The 15,776-nt window shown below is 39.1% G+C and overlaps 1 protein-coding gene across 3 annotated transcripts in view; it reads left to right on the forward strand.

The window, feature by feature from the left end:
• LOC139941522 (uncharacterized) overlaps positions 1-15,776 on the forward strand; it is a 103,612-nt gene that overhangs the window by 75,351 nt on the left and 12,485 nt on the right. For all 3 annotated transcript variants that reach the window (XM_071938060.1, XM_071938059.1, XM_071938061.1), the window contains one exon: positions 805-6,096. In XM_071938060.1, the coding sequence (XP_071794161.1) occupies positions 805-6,096 (5,292 nt within the window). The remainder of the gene's footprint in view (positions 1-804; positions 6,097-15,776) is intronic.

Here is a 15,776-nt window from a genome sequence, read left to right on the forward strand (position 1 = left end):
TTGGATTTAGAATTTGAGGTCTCGAAATCAAGCATCTGAAAGCAAACAACTTCATGTGACAAGTGTGTTTTTTCTGTCATTATTATCTCGCAACTTCGACGACCGATGTTGAGGTACACAGAGTGAGAAAACTGGTCTTTGACAATTACCAATAGTGCATGTCCAGTGTCCTTAAGAACATGGATAGCTGATGGAAAGCCAAGATAGCTTCCAGGAAAGAATGGGAAGTTTCTTAAAAGACTACATTTCCTAAAGTTCACAAAAAATGGAAACTTAATTTGTACAAGTTTCATCATCTGGAACACACATTCATAGGGCTGCTTAACCAGCAAATGTTGCTTAGAAATTTTCTGCTGAACAAAAATAAACAGGAAACCAGTCACAAATAGTACATGTGGAATCCTATTTTGGATGGTAACCTTATTCTGTTAAGTGTATTTTTATGCTTTTTGTGCTTAAGTAGCTCTGTACTACAACAGACTTTCCTGGTGGAAGAAAGGTCTGGCGTTTTGCCTAAACTTTATTGAAATTCATGGAAATTTCAAAGGCAAACAATCTTAAAGGGCTCCCGTGTGCGCTTGAAATTTTTGTGTTATTTTGGTATATTGTATGGACATAAGTGTATACTTTCTCTTTGTTTATTTTGTTTTCTTTGTTTATTCCTATACTGGTAATTGTGTTCCTTTTATTTTCTGTACTTACAAATAATGTTTGCAAGCAGATTATTTGATCACATTATAGATTTAGTTTAGTAGACTATTTTTAAGTGACAATGTTTTTTGGTTTTTTTGTTTGTGTTGACAGAATGAAGAGTTCGCAATTGACGATTCAGTGCCAATTACTTCAGATCCAGTTGAACCAGTTATCCGCAGCACAACTGTTTCCTCCACCCACCTTTCCCCGCCCATCAACAACAACCTTCCGAGGAACAATAACATCATCTCACCAACCGTCAGTGAACTTGCCATGGCAACCATCCAAACAATGAACTTATCGAGGGAGAAATTCGAACCCCTGAAAAGTGAGAAGTTTTCATCGTTATCGTCGTCTTCTACGTCCTCGATGGACGGTCAGTCGTATAAATCCGGTTCCGAGAGTGAATTGAACAGTAGTATGGAGAGAGAGACCGATGGCTCTATGGAGATGGTTCCCACACGAGGTGCAGGTCGACCAGGTCGGCGACCCGACCTCTCTAGGCGGAAAGGTCGGGCAGGGTCAGACCTAGCCAACGAGTACGAAGCATACCTCCATTCTTGCCAGGACAGCGACATCAGCGAAGAGAAAGATGAGAAGTCGGATGATGACGAAAGCGACAAAAGTTGCTTCAAGAGTTTAGCTCCCGACAAGCAGATTGATGTGTTACAGATTCATCGAAGCCCGGGAGAGAGGCTCGGCATGGGTTTAAATATTCAGCACACTAAGGGGCCTAACAGCACCATCCAGGGAGTCTCTGTGAAGAATGTCATCCCTGGTGGAGCCGCTGAACGAGCTACGGGCGGAGAACGTGGTCTCTGTGTCGGCGATACCATCCTGGGCGTAGATGGAAGTATTCTTCAGGTTATGACTTACGCAGAGACAGTCAAGCTGCTCTCTGAGCTTCCGCTGAACATTGAGGTAGTCGTTGCTAGGCTAACTCCAGATTTTTCTCCTCGTGAGCAAACCACAGCCCCAGAAGAGCAAATGGAGAATGATAATGAAAACACGCAGCAACCAAACCTGAGTCCACGGTCTGAGAGTGAGTGTTGGGATCTGATCGAGCAAAGTGATCCCAACCCTGTCTTAATGAAGGCAGAGAGACTTGTGAACACTTCTGATGCTGAGAAGAGGAATGGCATAACATTGGACTACAGGACGCAAGAACTATGGAAAACTATCGAGACATATAACAAAGACTCCCCAGCAGCGCAACATTCGGATGATTCCTCGGTGGATTCCTCGGTGGAGAGTGAATCTGGACAATTAGACAACCATGATAATGTGGAGTCAAAGATATCAAAGAGATCTGTTGAGAACGAAAAAACTCCAGAAGCTTTTGATGAGAAGCCAAAACAGATGTGTCTCGCCAACCAAAATCATTCCATGTATCCCGATGAATCATCAGAAGATGAAGATGATGGTGATGATGATATAGGAGACCTACTGATGCTGGACACCGAACTCACTGATGAGGAAGAAGAAGAGCCAAGTGTCTTGGTGCATCGATACTCCATGCCACTTCCAAAATTCAATCTAGAGGACCAAACGGATCAAGGAGCAAAGTTGAACAATCAAAACGATGAGAATAAGAGGCTAGATTTAGAAGAGCAAGAGGTCATGGATACAAGCGACCCTCCCATCACTGATATCGACGATCTCCTTTTCTCAGGGGAGGAGGAGGAGGAGGAGATGAGAGATGAAGCTGCTGAAGATGATGAGAGGATAACACCCGTCCAAGATTCAATACAGATGGCTGTTGCATCTGACGTTTCTACGCAACCTGAGACGGACATCTCACCGGAAGTTCTCGGGCATCCAAGAGTGGCAGGGCTCGTAGAGGATGAGGTCATCTTGAGGAATGATACACCTGTGTTCACCCCTCCTCCTCCAATGGTAGATTCCGTTTCTCATGATAATAGTCGGCCGTATGAAATGCTCGACAGCGACGTGGAAGATGGTGCACCTCCTCCATTACCATCCAGTAGCCCCCCTAAGGAGTTCATCTTGGAATTTGCCCAAGATGCTAGCGTCGGATCTTCCAAGGAGGAAAGCGATGCAGAGATGAGTCCGAGGGAAAATGGTCAGCTGCGCTCAAACCTGACAAGGTCCATGTTTTTATCAAAGAAGGCAGCAGCAAGTGAACCTTCCTCCGTTAAGACAACAGGGAAGGGTCTACCTCTACTAGCAAAACCTAAGACACTTTCATCCATTCCTGTTGCTAAAGCAAGAACAGGCGTACATTCCCCAAAAGACTCCGACAGCCTAAAACTGAAGTTGAATCAACGATCTCTATCCCCATTCCGCCCACTCACATTGCCTTTAAAGTCGCCAAGCGCTCTCACAATAAACCCAGATAAATATAAGACCCCATTATCGCCACCGGCCAGTCAGCAAGACGTCATTGCTGATGGAGAAGATCAAAAATCGAAGGACACTCTTAATGATTCCAGTGACTTGAGTTCTGCAGTTGAAGACATCTTTGCGTCCGTCATGGACAACACGGACGATTCATTAATGGAAAATAGCATGGAAATAATCTTAGAAGACCCTGAAAATGGATCAAGGCACCCGGACATCCTCCAAGCACCAACATCAAGTTCCCCACGGAGGGAACCTTCTTTGTTGATGAGACCACCCACTGGGTTTGGAGACGACTCCAGCACTTGCTCCTCCCCGGAAAAGGAACACCAGCCAATCATTACAGGGGAGTTACCAAGAGAGCGTGTTACCAGCGAGTCGTCATCTTCACTCAACTTGAGCGATGCATCGGAGCAGGGTTCCGATGAGGACTTCCAGGCAGTAACTCCTCTTCCTGGGAATGAGCCTCTGACACCATTCCAGAGTCGCCTCAAGGAGCCTGAGAGACTCTCCAACCTGAACACGACCAACAGTAATTCCAACAACACCTCACAACTCCGATTATTCCAGAGGGGTCATTCAGTAGATGATAGCGCCATCAAGGGCAAGAAAGTAATTAAGGTCAACTTTGATTTCAACTTTGACCAAGATTCTAGCGATGATGAAATCGTACCCAGCCACGTCCGTAAGAATCGGCACAAAGCTGGAAACTCAGTGCAAAAGACCTCAACAAAAACAGACCTAGCCAAATCAACCTTAGAAAGTTCCCCCTTACCTGAAGTACAGGCTGAAGAAACTAAAAAACATCCGGAGAATTGTCCTGATGAGTCACTTGTTAAAGCCCAAAAGGAAAGCCCTGTCTCTGCACGTCCGCACAAATTAGACAAGTCAGATTCTTCAGGTAGTGAGACAGGCACGCCGCTATCCCCAAGGTTACCACCAGATGGTCATGAGTCACCTGAACAAATTTCCAAATGTCCAAGTGCTGGAAGCTCCCCTGCCCCCTCGCCCACACTACTAAAGCTCAGTGCCGACCAGCCATTAGAAAAATCTGCTGAAGTAGCAGTCGTTCCAGCTGAAGAAATCTCGAATCCCAATGACAAGATGAAGACAGCTACTAGAAGACCAATCCACATTAAGCTTGAGTCAGGAGATATGACTAAACCTGATTTGATTTCATCAACTCCAAAGCCAAGCATTTCTCCCAAACCTCTGACATCGGATGAAGATGAGCCGGTAACTCCAAGCAGCGTTCAAGAGCGGGCATCCATATTTGGCCCCGTCCTTAAACGCCGTACCCCACTAGCATCGCCCAAATCTCCAGTGGCACTGATACAAGAGGATCATGAAGATAAACTGGAAACAACTCCAACTACTATCGAGAAAGAAGGCCCAACTATATCATTATCTACTCAAGACTTAGACTCACCAGAGCAAAAGATTGTTTCCATTGAAAAGACAAGTGATGTGCTTCCAAAAATTGACAACAGCGCAGATGATGATGAAGATGGCCCTCCTCCCCTTCCAGGTAGCCCACCTCCTCTTCCTCCGACAACTCCACCTCATAATGCTCATAAACCATCAGAGAGAGCCATGTTTGACAAGACATTATCGCCAGTTCTGGCTAGCAACCCTGTATCAATGACATCACCAAGCCAACCATTGGACGCTTCCTTTCATCCAAAAAGTTCCACCCCAAAAGGAGCAGATGTTTTATCGAGACCGTCTCCTTGCCCCGTGGAGGACTTGATCACGCCAAAACACTCTGAGGAAGTGGAGACAAAACCTGAAGTCAACACATTGCCACCAAGTCCAGTTGTAACTGAGGTGAAGAAGTCACCGTTGATTAAGGAAATGCAACCGGTCCCGAAGCCAAGACCTACTAAGGTGAAGCTTTTAGCTGGAGAACTTGGTCTAAAGAAGGACATCGTCAATAAGCCTGTTTCAGAAGAGGTTGAGGTGTCATCAAAACCTAGTCTTGGTTTGAGCTCAGATGTAGTTAATTCAGCGACAGCATCTTCAGAAAAATCACTACCTGTCAAAGAAGCTGACGTTCTTCCCCTCTCTGAAAAACCTGTTCCTATGTCCCTTCTTACTAAACCAAAAACTCTCCTATCTCCTGAAAAGAATTCAGTTGTTCCGCCACTTAGAATGAGCTCCTTTCCAAAGAAACCATCAATACTTGACAATGTTGGCCCTAAACCCATTGGAACCTCAAAATTAAAAGGACTCTCAGTCCCCAAGAAGCTGTCTGCCTCAACAAGTGGGTTGAACCCCACTCACAGTAGTTTGCCGAAGATTGGATCCTCCCCAATCAGCCCCAAATCAATGCCTGTTCTGTTATCAACAAAGACTAACCCGGCAGGGACTGCAGGGACAGCCCGAACGAGATTGAAATTCCCATGGGATAAAGAGAGTCCGAATGAAGTGAACAGTCCAGAAACAAAAGAAAGTAATTCTCACCAACAAGTAAAACCTCTCAAGATGGCTTCAAATCTTGACAGTAAACAAACAATAGCTATAAAGCCATTGGCACCAAAGCCACTCCCGAGGCTTGACCCACAAAAAAATGAAAGCAAACTAAGTCCCACGGTGAATGCGAAGCAGACGACAATGAAAGAAAAGATTGTGGAAAACCCAACTCTTAAAATCGCAATGCTAGGTGCAACAGCAGCTCTGAGAAGTCCAGTTCTTGGAGAAACTTTAGAACAACAAAACTCATCAAATAACTCAGACACTGAGCCAACTGTGATGAAATCTTCACAGAACTTTAGTCAAACCCCGCCTCCCAAATTGCCAGTCACTGCTCAAGTGGAGAAGGACATGCCCGCTCTTCCAGCAAGTTCACCCCCTCCCCTTCCAGCTGTTTCACCTCCGAGGATGTCCACTCAAAGCCCTGTCAGTCGGATGAATGAAACTGATGATGAAGATGAGCTACCGCCACCTCTTCCATCAATCCCACCTCCACCCTCTGTTGGGGACTCACTGGATACAAGTATTGAAGGAAAAGACGACCCGGATGAGGGAGTACTGGAGATAAAGGTAAGGTCCAATTTCTTTTTAAAGTTTTGAATGTATATATCTATTTAAACTGACTCCTTAAAATAAGGGTTTAAAACTTATTTCAAGAAACATCAGTAGCATTTGGGAGGAGAGTTTTTTGGGAAATTATTGGGGGGTTTTCTTAGACCACTTTCTCGCGCAAGATTTTATCTCATATCTTAAAACTTATTAATTTGGTTCATTAACTTAATATCAATAAGGTTTTTGGAAATTAAGTTTCATTTTTCTAACAATATTAACTCAGAAAATAATAGGTACAATTGAAAAGAAGTCACAAAGTACAATTTTCTGAGGAAATATGGGGTTTTTCTTGTTCTACTTTTCTTTAAATTTTGTTATTTTACACAAATTGGTGTCAAGTAGAATCAGTTGTTTTTCGAAAATGTGCCTTACAAAAGCGTGTAAACAAAATTGATGTATTTTAAAACATTTCCTAAGGACAAATAGGTTCTTCACTATTCTAATTTATTATGAAATACAAATGTTAAGGTTTCAGTATTAAAAGCCTCCTGTTTTTCTTCTTCTTCTTCAACTTCTTGTGAAATATATTCAACTATTCAACCATAAAGTATGGATAGCAGATTTGTCTGCAAACTCAGGCACCATTTCCTGTTTTTCATTAGCGCTACAAATTTGATATCAAATTAATTAACTGGAAAACCCCGCACACGCACAAGCCAAACACAAACATGAGCCCTACCTTTAAGGCAAAGCTACCTTTGAAAAAAACCAGGGCGCAGAATTAATTTTCCCTCTTCACCGCAGGTCAGGCGTGCAGAGATTTTATTTTTTTATTAATAATTATTCAAGATGGAAATCTTAAAAGGCAGCTGGAAATTCAATCACATTTAAGGGAATATGTTTTTTTATATCAACGGAAAAACGGGGTGAATTTTTCTTGGCTCGGTGGATTCGGGTCAAATATATGCATCATGTGAATATATTTCTGTCTATTAGATATCAGAATTCATATACATGGCTTTGATGAATATTTTGAGTGACTGAGTTTAGTCATTGGAAGGTTAGGGTAGTAAATCTTTGCAAAACTTGTTAATGTTTCAGATATATTTTTCAATCAAAATCTTTCATTTGCGACGACTTAAAGCCTGTGGACACTATTGGTAATTGTCAAAGACTATCCTTCACAGTTTGTGTTTCTCAAGATATGCATAAAGTAACTAATCTGTGAACATTTGGTCGTCACAGTTGCGGGATAATAATGAAAGAAAAAACACCCCTGTCACACGAAGTTGTGTACTTTTAGATGGTTGATTTCGAGACCTCAATTTCTAAATCTGAGGTCTCGAAATCAAATTCGTGGAAAATTACTTCTTTCTCGAAAACTATGTCACTTCAGAGGGAGCCGTTTCTCACAATGTTTTATACCATCAACCTCTTTCCATTACTCATCACCAAGTAAGGTTGTACGTTAATAATTATTTTTAGTAATTACCAGTAGTGTCCACTGCACTAAAAATTGTCTGTTTGATGTGAAACATGCTTGGGGATCAGGATTATTATTTGGTTTTAACCTTACATTGTGTGTGTACTCAGTACTTTCCTGTGCCCGGTGATAATTATTTATTTTTGTTTACTTAAGTTGTAAGACACAGGCTCGTGATTAATTGTCTGTGCTTTTTCCTGATTTCCAAACTTTGCTTAGCAATTAAGATTAATACGAGTTACATAGTGGTAGGTTCAAATTTTTAACATCTTTGCATCGCCACTTGTTTTATTATAAGTAGAAACTGTGTCGCAAGATTAATAATGTAGGGATTTATCTCCATGCAAACAAAAAAATCATGAAAATGCACTTTTCTAAAAAATGATTAAATATGTCTGATTTCACACACACATTTCAAAGTAGCTCATTATACCTGCTGTAAAATAACAAGTGCTTTGAGATGTCCATAAAAATTGGTGTGTTATTTTTATAGTCACATACATTTGACTCAAAATGGCACTGAAAACTCTTCTATTTTTTATTGTCTGACAGCAAATTCATAATCAGTAACAGAATTTAATTTGACCTTCTATAAACATATAATTGTAATGTGATTAGGAATTCTTTACCCACTGATTTTTTATTTTGGTCATAGAATCCACTTTCTTACAGGTGCACTTTCTCACAAGTGAACTTTTGAATTTGCATTTTACATTTAATCATTGATTTTCCACATGGAAAGTTTTTTCTTGCTGCTAGTACTGATTGTAATTGAATTATTCCGTGACTTATGACAGTTTCTATTTAACAGAATTTTTATCTTGTTAAAGGAAAACGTTGCCTTGGATCGGACGAGGTGGTCTATGAAAAGCATTTGTAACCATTTTTTATAAAATGCGTATGGTTGGAAAGATGTTTTAAAAGTAGAATACAATGATCCACACAAACATGCCTCGTTTTACCTCGTCGACTAACACGGTCGGCCATTTATGGGAGTCAAAATTTTGACTCGCGTAAATGGCCAACCGTGTTGTTAGTTCGCACATTAACAGGAAAACCACGCAATTTCGAGGCATGTTTGTGTGGATCACTGTATTCTACTTTTAAAACATCTTTCCAACCATATGCAATTTATAAAAAAAAACGGTTACAAACGCTTTTTATAGACCAACTCGTCCGATCCAAGGCAATGTGTTCCTTTAAAGGGATAAAGACAACATGTTTGGTTTTGGTTTTGTTTTTTAAGAGTAGATTTCATTTCTCTACTTTTAAACGATTTGAAAGACAAATTTACGCCCACTCTCCTCTTTTGTTTTTAAAGGAACAGTATACCTTTGGTTGTTACTCCAAAAACTAGTGACCATAAAAACTTACTTGGTAAGAAGCAATTCAGCTGTTGATGATGTATAACATTCCTTCAAAGGAATGTTGTTTTAGTGAAGGGATTCAAAAGCATTCCAATCTGAGAAAAGTTTCTGCATGAAAGGTTTCTCAGAGTGTCTATTACAATTACAGATTATTCCTGCTTGAACATAACCGCTCCAGATTTTCAGTGAAATTTCAAAAACGCTTCCACCATTTGAATTTAAATTTTCATGGGTCAGTTTTATCATGAAAGTAGGAATAGGCCACCGTGGTTTTTATTTGGATATCAACATTTATATAGAATTTAAAGGCAGTGGACACTATTGGTAATTACTCAAAATAATTATTGGCATAAAACCTTTCTTGGTGACGAGTAATGGGGAGAGGTTGATGGTATAAAACATTGTGAGAAACGGCTCCCTCTGAAGTGCTATGGTTTTCGAGAAAGAAGTAATTTTCCACGAACTTGATTTCGAGACCTCAGATTTAGAACTTGAGGTCTCGAAATCAACCATCTAAACATACACAACTTCGTGTGGTGACAAGGGTGTTTTTTCCTTTCATTATTATCTCGCAAGTTCGATGACCGATTGAGTTCAAATTTTCACAGGTTTGTTATTTTATGCATATGTTCAGATACACCAACTGTGAAGGCTAGTCTTTGACAATTACCAATAGTGTCCAGTGTCTTTAAACGATCAAACAGTTCCAAAAAACAAAGTTAAACTTTGCCTTTAAGTATAACTGTCTGCATTACATCTGAAGAAATTCATTAAGACAGAGTTAATCTTTGGATTGAGAATATTTGTTGGTCATCGTTTGGAAATATAGTTATAAAAAAGGATGAAACAAAAAAGCGTATAGTTTTATAACAAACACACTTTTCAAAGTTATTTCTCTGTGCCATCATTTAACCCAATGCTTTACATTGTTTAGTTTCAATACAGAAATATCCCATAAATAAAATGAAATGATATTACCAGCAAAACACACTCTTTGACCCGATAGATTGAACAAAGATTAATTTGAGCTCGGCTAAATTTTCATTTTGTTAAACATTGAAAAGGCCCTCACAATTGCTTTGTCACAATCACAACCAGCGTAAAAAACAAAATCCCCACACTGTGTGGCCTTTAAGAATGACTTCATGCCTGAGGAAACATCATTTAGTTTCCAGTTGGCCGACCTGATTAAACCTATTGATGCTGTTCATTGGGGAGGGTAGGTGGAGAGACTCTGGAGTTCGGACTGTCCTCTCTACTGACAACGACGACGCCACACGGTGAGAGAGAGAGAGAGAGAGAGAGAGAGAGAGAGAGAGAGAGAGAGAGAGCAGAGCAGGCAGGAAGCAAACAAACCTTATTTGTCACACCTAGATTGCCTGACTTTACAATTGACAGCACACTCTGCTGAGTAGTCATTCTGTCCAGTCAAACCGTTTGGTAAAATTTCTCTCTGGAGCACTTCAGGATCGCTGTATTTCTGCTGGGAAGATTTGTTGTTGTTTGGAGGTCAGAATCTGGAGGCAGGAGGGGGGTATGGTGTCCCGCCTAACGACTTGGGATTGTATTTCTCTTGACGCTCATACCGTGGAGCTCCATGCTCATACTAGGTGAGGTACCACGTTCTGCATCCTTCAAGTGTGGGTTGGTTTCTCTGTGTTGGTTGAATTTCTGTAGCCTGGGGTTTGGTGAGTCTGTGAATTGGATGGAAGCGTAGAGTAAGAGATTGATATAATTTGACTGTTGGTATTTTTGAAATGTTTTTTTATTTTAACAAGATGGATGGGAATTTGTTTGTGCAGTGTTGTTTTCTGTGTTGGTTGCATTTCTAGCCAGGGTTTGGTGAGTCTGTGAATTGGAGAGTAAGAAATTGGTATAATTTGACTGTTGGTATTTTTGAAATGTTTTTTTTTTTTTTTTTTTTTTAACAAGACGGGTGAGAATTTGTTTGTGCGGTGTTGTTTTCTGTGTTGGTGAGTCTGTGATATAGATGGATGGACACGTGGAGCAAGCCTGGTATTTATGTGATTGTTGGTATTTTAGTGTTTATATTTTGCAAGATGGATGAGAAATTGTTTGTGCTGTGTTGAAATTTTAAGTTGATCTTTCTCAGCAAAAGGTTGCATGATTGTGCAGCAATGAAATGCTTAGTTAAATCTATTTCAATATCCATTAGTATTACTACCTTCAATGTTTTGTGCAATCGGACATGATTACAATTGTTGGTTAAAAGCATTGAAGTGTGACATATTATGTTTCAGATTAGTGTAAAACTAACAGTTAGAACACTGTCATTGTGGTAGTTGATATTTGGAAATATACAAACCAGCTGAGTTATTAAGGAATAGGTAGAGCATTACTGAAAACAATTTAATGGATGACTAAAGATGGAATCGGTCTAGCGTCAGATTTTTTTCCACACTTATATTGAAAGTTAAGTTTTGGGGAGTTTTTGTTGTCAAAAATACACTTTGAATAATTTTTGGTCTGTAAATTAAGATTTCAAAATAAAAACTGTCCATAATTAAGCAAGCTGCCTCAAGTAGATTCTTCATACGAAATACACCTTTTCTAAATATTCTAAATATCCTTTTCTAAGGATACATGGACGACACTTAACCTTACTAACCTAGAATCAAATCTTGTATGTCATCAAGCTAAGACAGCTTGGATTGGTGTCATCATCTGCCACCATGATGTCTCATGACATCTAATACCAAGTTTCAATGAGGATAACACTAAGGTTGTTTTTCCGGGTGCCAGTCTGAAGCCATTGAATCTGTAACTGCTGTACAGCCAGGGAAATAATTGCATCTTTTACATGATGGTATCCAAAATACAAAAAAAAAAGGAATTTTATATCTGGCTTCCAAATTTACTGAGTTTTTTTATTTTTTTTTATTTTTTATATAGAAACCAGAGACCATTTTGTTTTAAAATTTTTCTTAATTTAGTGCTTATGAAGGGGTTGTTTACAAATTACCGTGGAGTAAGGACTGCTGCTATTACATATAGAAAGGAGCAGTTGTCTTTTTTTGTCCGGGGGTGGTGGGGGGGGGGCGTGGAGAAAAAGGATTTTCAGTTTACTGTCGTCTTTCAATTGACATCTTGTAATATCCCAAGCTGTGTATCCCAGACACGTTGTACCATGGTTGTACAACTCATGCATTGTGGCATGCCTTCATTGTGAATACCCACCTCCTTACATACCCAGTAAAAACCCCAATTTGTAAAGTCTCGTTGACTGCCTAAGTATGCAGTTGAAAGAACTGCAGCTCGGTTGAAGGGGAGAATGGGTGATAACGAAAAGGATAGTCACCCTACCTAGGAGGTTCGTCTTTCAATTGACATCTTGTAAGATCCCAAGCTGTGTATCCCAGACACGTTGTACCATGGTTGTACAACTCATGCATTGTGGCATGCCTTCATTGTGAATACCCACCTCCTTACAAACCCAGTAAAAACCCCAATTTGTAAAGTCTCGTTGACTGCCTAAAGTATGCTATTAGAAGAACTGTAGATCCATTGGAGTAGGGAATAGGGGATACCAGAGATTACCGGAAGATAAAGGGATACCAGAGATTACCGGAAGATAAAGAGATTAAAAGTACAGTTTGAAAGTGAATAGTGGATTAAGGATTAGAGGTTGTGAATGTAAAGGATGGATTGAGAGTGATAATCTACTACAGATGAACATGGATTTACGTTTTTTGATACATTTCTGATTGCAGAACTGAGGAATCTCAAAAGTACTGTAGCCTGACAAGAAAATAAAGTTTTGTTTTTTGGGGGGGTGGGATTTTTTTTTGTGGTTACACCCCCAGATAGTAAAAACACGTAGTCTTGAGTTGTAGACACTGAAAATCAAATGCACAATGCAGGCACATATTCTCCAGTTTAGTCTATTTTCCAATTTGTTTTTGCCCTTGGGAAAAATCTGGAAATTTGTGATACTCGAGCCTAGACCATGTATGTGTACTGTAGGTCATCCCTTGTACTCCATAAAATATTCCCATTTTCTTTCATTTTATGCCTGACACTGTTGACCCCCAGTTGTCGAGTCTAATTAGGCATCTCATATTGGGCTAATTCTGTTGTTTAAAACATGTGTGTCATGTTGGTTATTGTCATAGACCAGTATCCACACTTGACGTGACCCAACATACAGGTGTTATAAAAAACCTTCAACAGTTTAAGCTCAATCGGTTGGTTGCACTTCAAACAGTACAAACATGTTTCAAAGGGAGTTTCCCACTATGACCATAAGGAAGAATCTGTGATTATGTTTTGTATTAATAACCAATGTTCAAGCCCACCCTTTGAAGTGGCATACTAAACATTTTTGCAGGGAACATAATTTCACTTTCATTTATGTCGGTATATTCTAGGAATATATTTTTGTATGACATTATTTTGTAGTAATAACCAATGTTATGCCCACCCTTTAAAGTGGCACACTGAACATTTTTGCAGGGAACATAATTTCACTTTCAATTATGTCAGTTTATTCTAGGAACATATTTGTGTGTGACTATTTTTTTTAATATGACATAGCTTGGGTGTACTAAGTATAAGAGTACATAACATTGTTTCCTAACTCAAACATTCCTCTGCATCTTAGAGCAACCCTGATATAACATTCCTCATCTGTGATATTCATTTTATCCTCAACTACCAGTTCCTAGATATAATTACTTCAGCCCTTTAGCTTGAGGACAAACTTTGTCATTGGATAGTTTTATAATCACTGATCTGACCATAGCCTTCACTTTAATTAACAACACGTAGATGGGACGATTTATGAAGGAAGAGTTATCGAATGCACATCTCATCATTTGCTGTCATTTTTATCGGGTTTCACAAATTAATAAATTTTAACATCAAATTTGTGTGGCGCACACTTCAGCTCAGAGCTGTTTACTTTTTTTAAGATGTAATACTTAAAGTATATAAAATACAAAAAAACTTGCCACAAGTTATGCACAAAGTAAAGGAAAACATCTGAAAGCTGAAAGGGAGCCTATAAACCTTTGGATTTTGAAACCAGGTGATTGCTTTATCCTATATAACAAAACTTACACCTAAAATTTAATTTCAAAAGGTGGTCACATTTGTTTAGATATCGTCGGAAATCTGGAGCAATTATGACCATGCAGGAAGAATAATCAGTAATTGAAATACACAATCTGAGCAATGTTACTGTCAGTAACACTGCTCAGATTCAAATTTTGGGGGATAAAAAGTGATTTCTTTTCCATAACCACATTACTTCAAAGTGAAATGATTCTTAAAATGCTGTTTACTTCTAACTAACTAAGTTTTTGTTGCCATTAATTTTAAGAGGGACTCCACCTCTTTAAGAGAAAATATCCATTTAAGAAAAAACATTTGACATTGGCAAAACTAATTTGAAAAGATTTTTACATTTTACACCCACCACTACTCCAAAGAGATATTCACATTGTGTTACGAACAAACCTCTCGTAGTAAATACTTCCACCAATCAAAGTTTCAAATCCTTCTTAATTTTACATTTATTATGAAATTTCTTACAACAGTCACCATGTCACAAACGACTTTGAGTCTATTAGTACTGCCTTTATTTACACGGCTATCAAGCACAAACTTGACTTCATTATAATAACAATGCACAACATTTGTTGACTTAAAAGAAAAAAGTCTGCAAAGAACCTGCACGAACATAATTGAATCAGTTGTTTGCATTGAAAATAAAACGTTCAGTTTGTGTTTCATTTAGATGTTTGTACAGTGTCTATATAGTTGAGTGCCTAAATTTAGGACAGACCTATGATGGTAAATGGCTGTAGGCTTGCACCGTAAATAACCTGCAATAGCATACAGTGCAAAATGCTAAATATTGAAAAGAAATTGGAAGTCTCGCAGCTTTTTACAGTAAAGAGGAATTTATCCAATGACTTTAAATTGTTTAATAGATGGAAATCGGCCATGGGATAAAGAAAAGTTAATTTTGGTTTACCCATATACACTGATGTGTGTTAGCACTGTGTACTCGGTACTTTCCTGAGCTCTGTGAAAAAAAACACCTCCTGAACTGTTTCCCTTTGCTCAATGACTTTAAATTGTTTAATAGATGGAAATCGGCCATGGGATAAAGAAAAGTTAATTTTGGTTTACCCATATACACTGATGTGTGTTAGCACTGTGTACTCGGTACTTTCCTGAGCTCTGTGAAAAAAAACACCTCCTGAACTGTTTCCCTTTGCTCAATTTAACACAGGTTTGTCCTAAGGCCTGTTGAAATTATTCTCCCTCCTAATAAAAACACCCATACGCTTGTGTACGTTTGAGCATCAATCTTGAAAAAATGGCCTGACACCTCTCGACAAATAGGACCGGTTTTATTTTGGTTTTTTTTCATGGCCTTGGTTATCCGAAAGACTTCAAGTTGAATGTCAACAACCCCCAGGTCACAACTGTGCAAATTTGTACACTGTACCCTTTTTATTTGGCTCTTAAATCTGTTTAGTATAGACTGTTTTATGTGCCTACAAAATATTTATGTGGTCAACGCTCCTTCTTCTCCCTATTAAGTGAGGTTCCCCCATTGACAAATTTTAATATTATTCAGCCATTTTGTTTTTCACCTAGTATGCAATAATATGCCTGTTAACAGTGATTCTCATAAATCAAAAGAGGTACCCGACTATTTTCTTCCCAGCCTCAGTAAAGCTCTAGAGTTATGTAGGAAAGAATTGGATCGTCCCATTTTGAAATTCATAAAATACATCTGTAAATGGTCAATGACTGTGACCCGATACAAGACATTCACCTTTCCATTATTTGATCTTTCATCTCTTGAGACTGCT

Source organism: Asterias amurensis, chromosome 9 (assembly GCF_032118995.1).
Source record: "Asterias amurensis chromosome 9, ASM3211899v1".
Classification (NCBI taxonomy): Eukaryota; Metazoa; Echinodermata; class Asteroidea; order Forcipulatida; family Asteriidae; genus Asterias; species Asterias amurensis.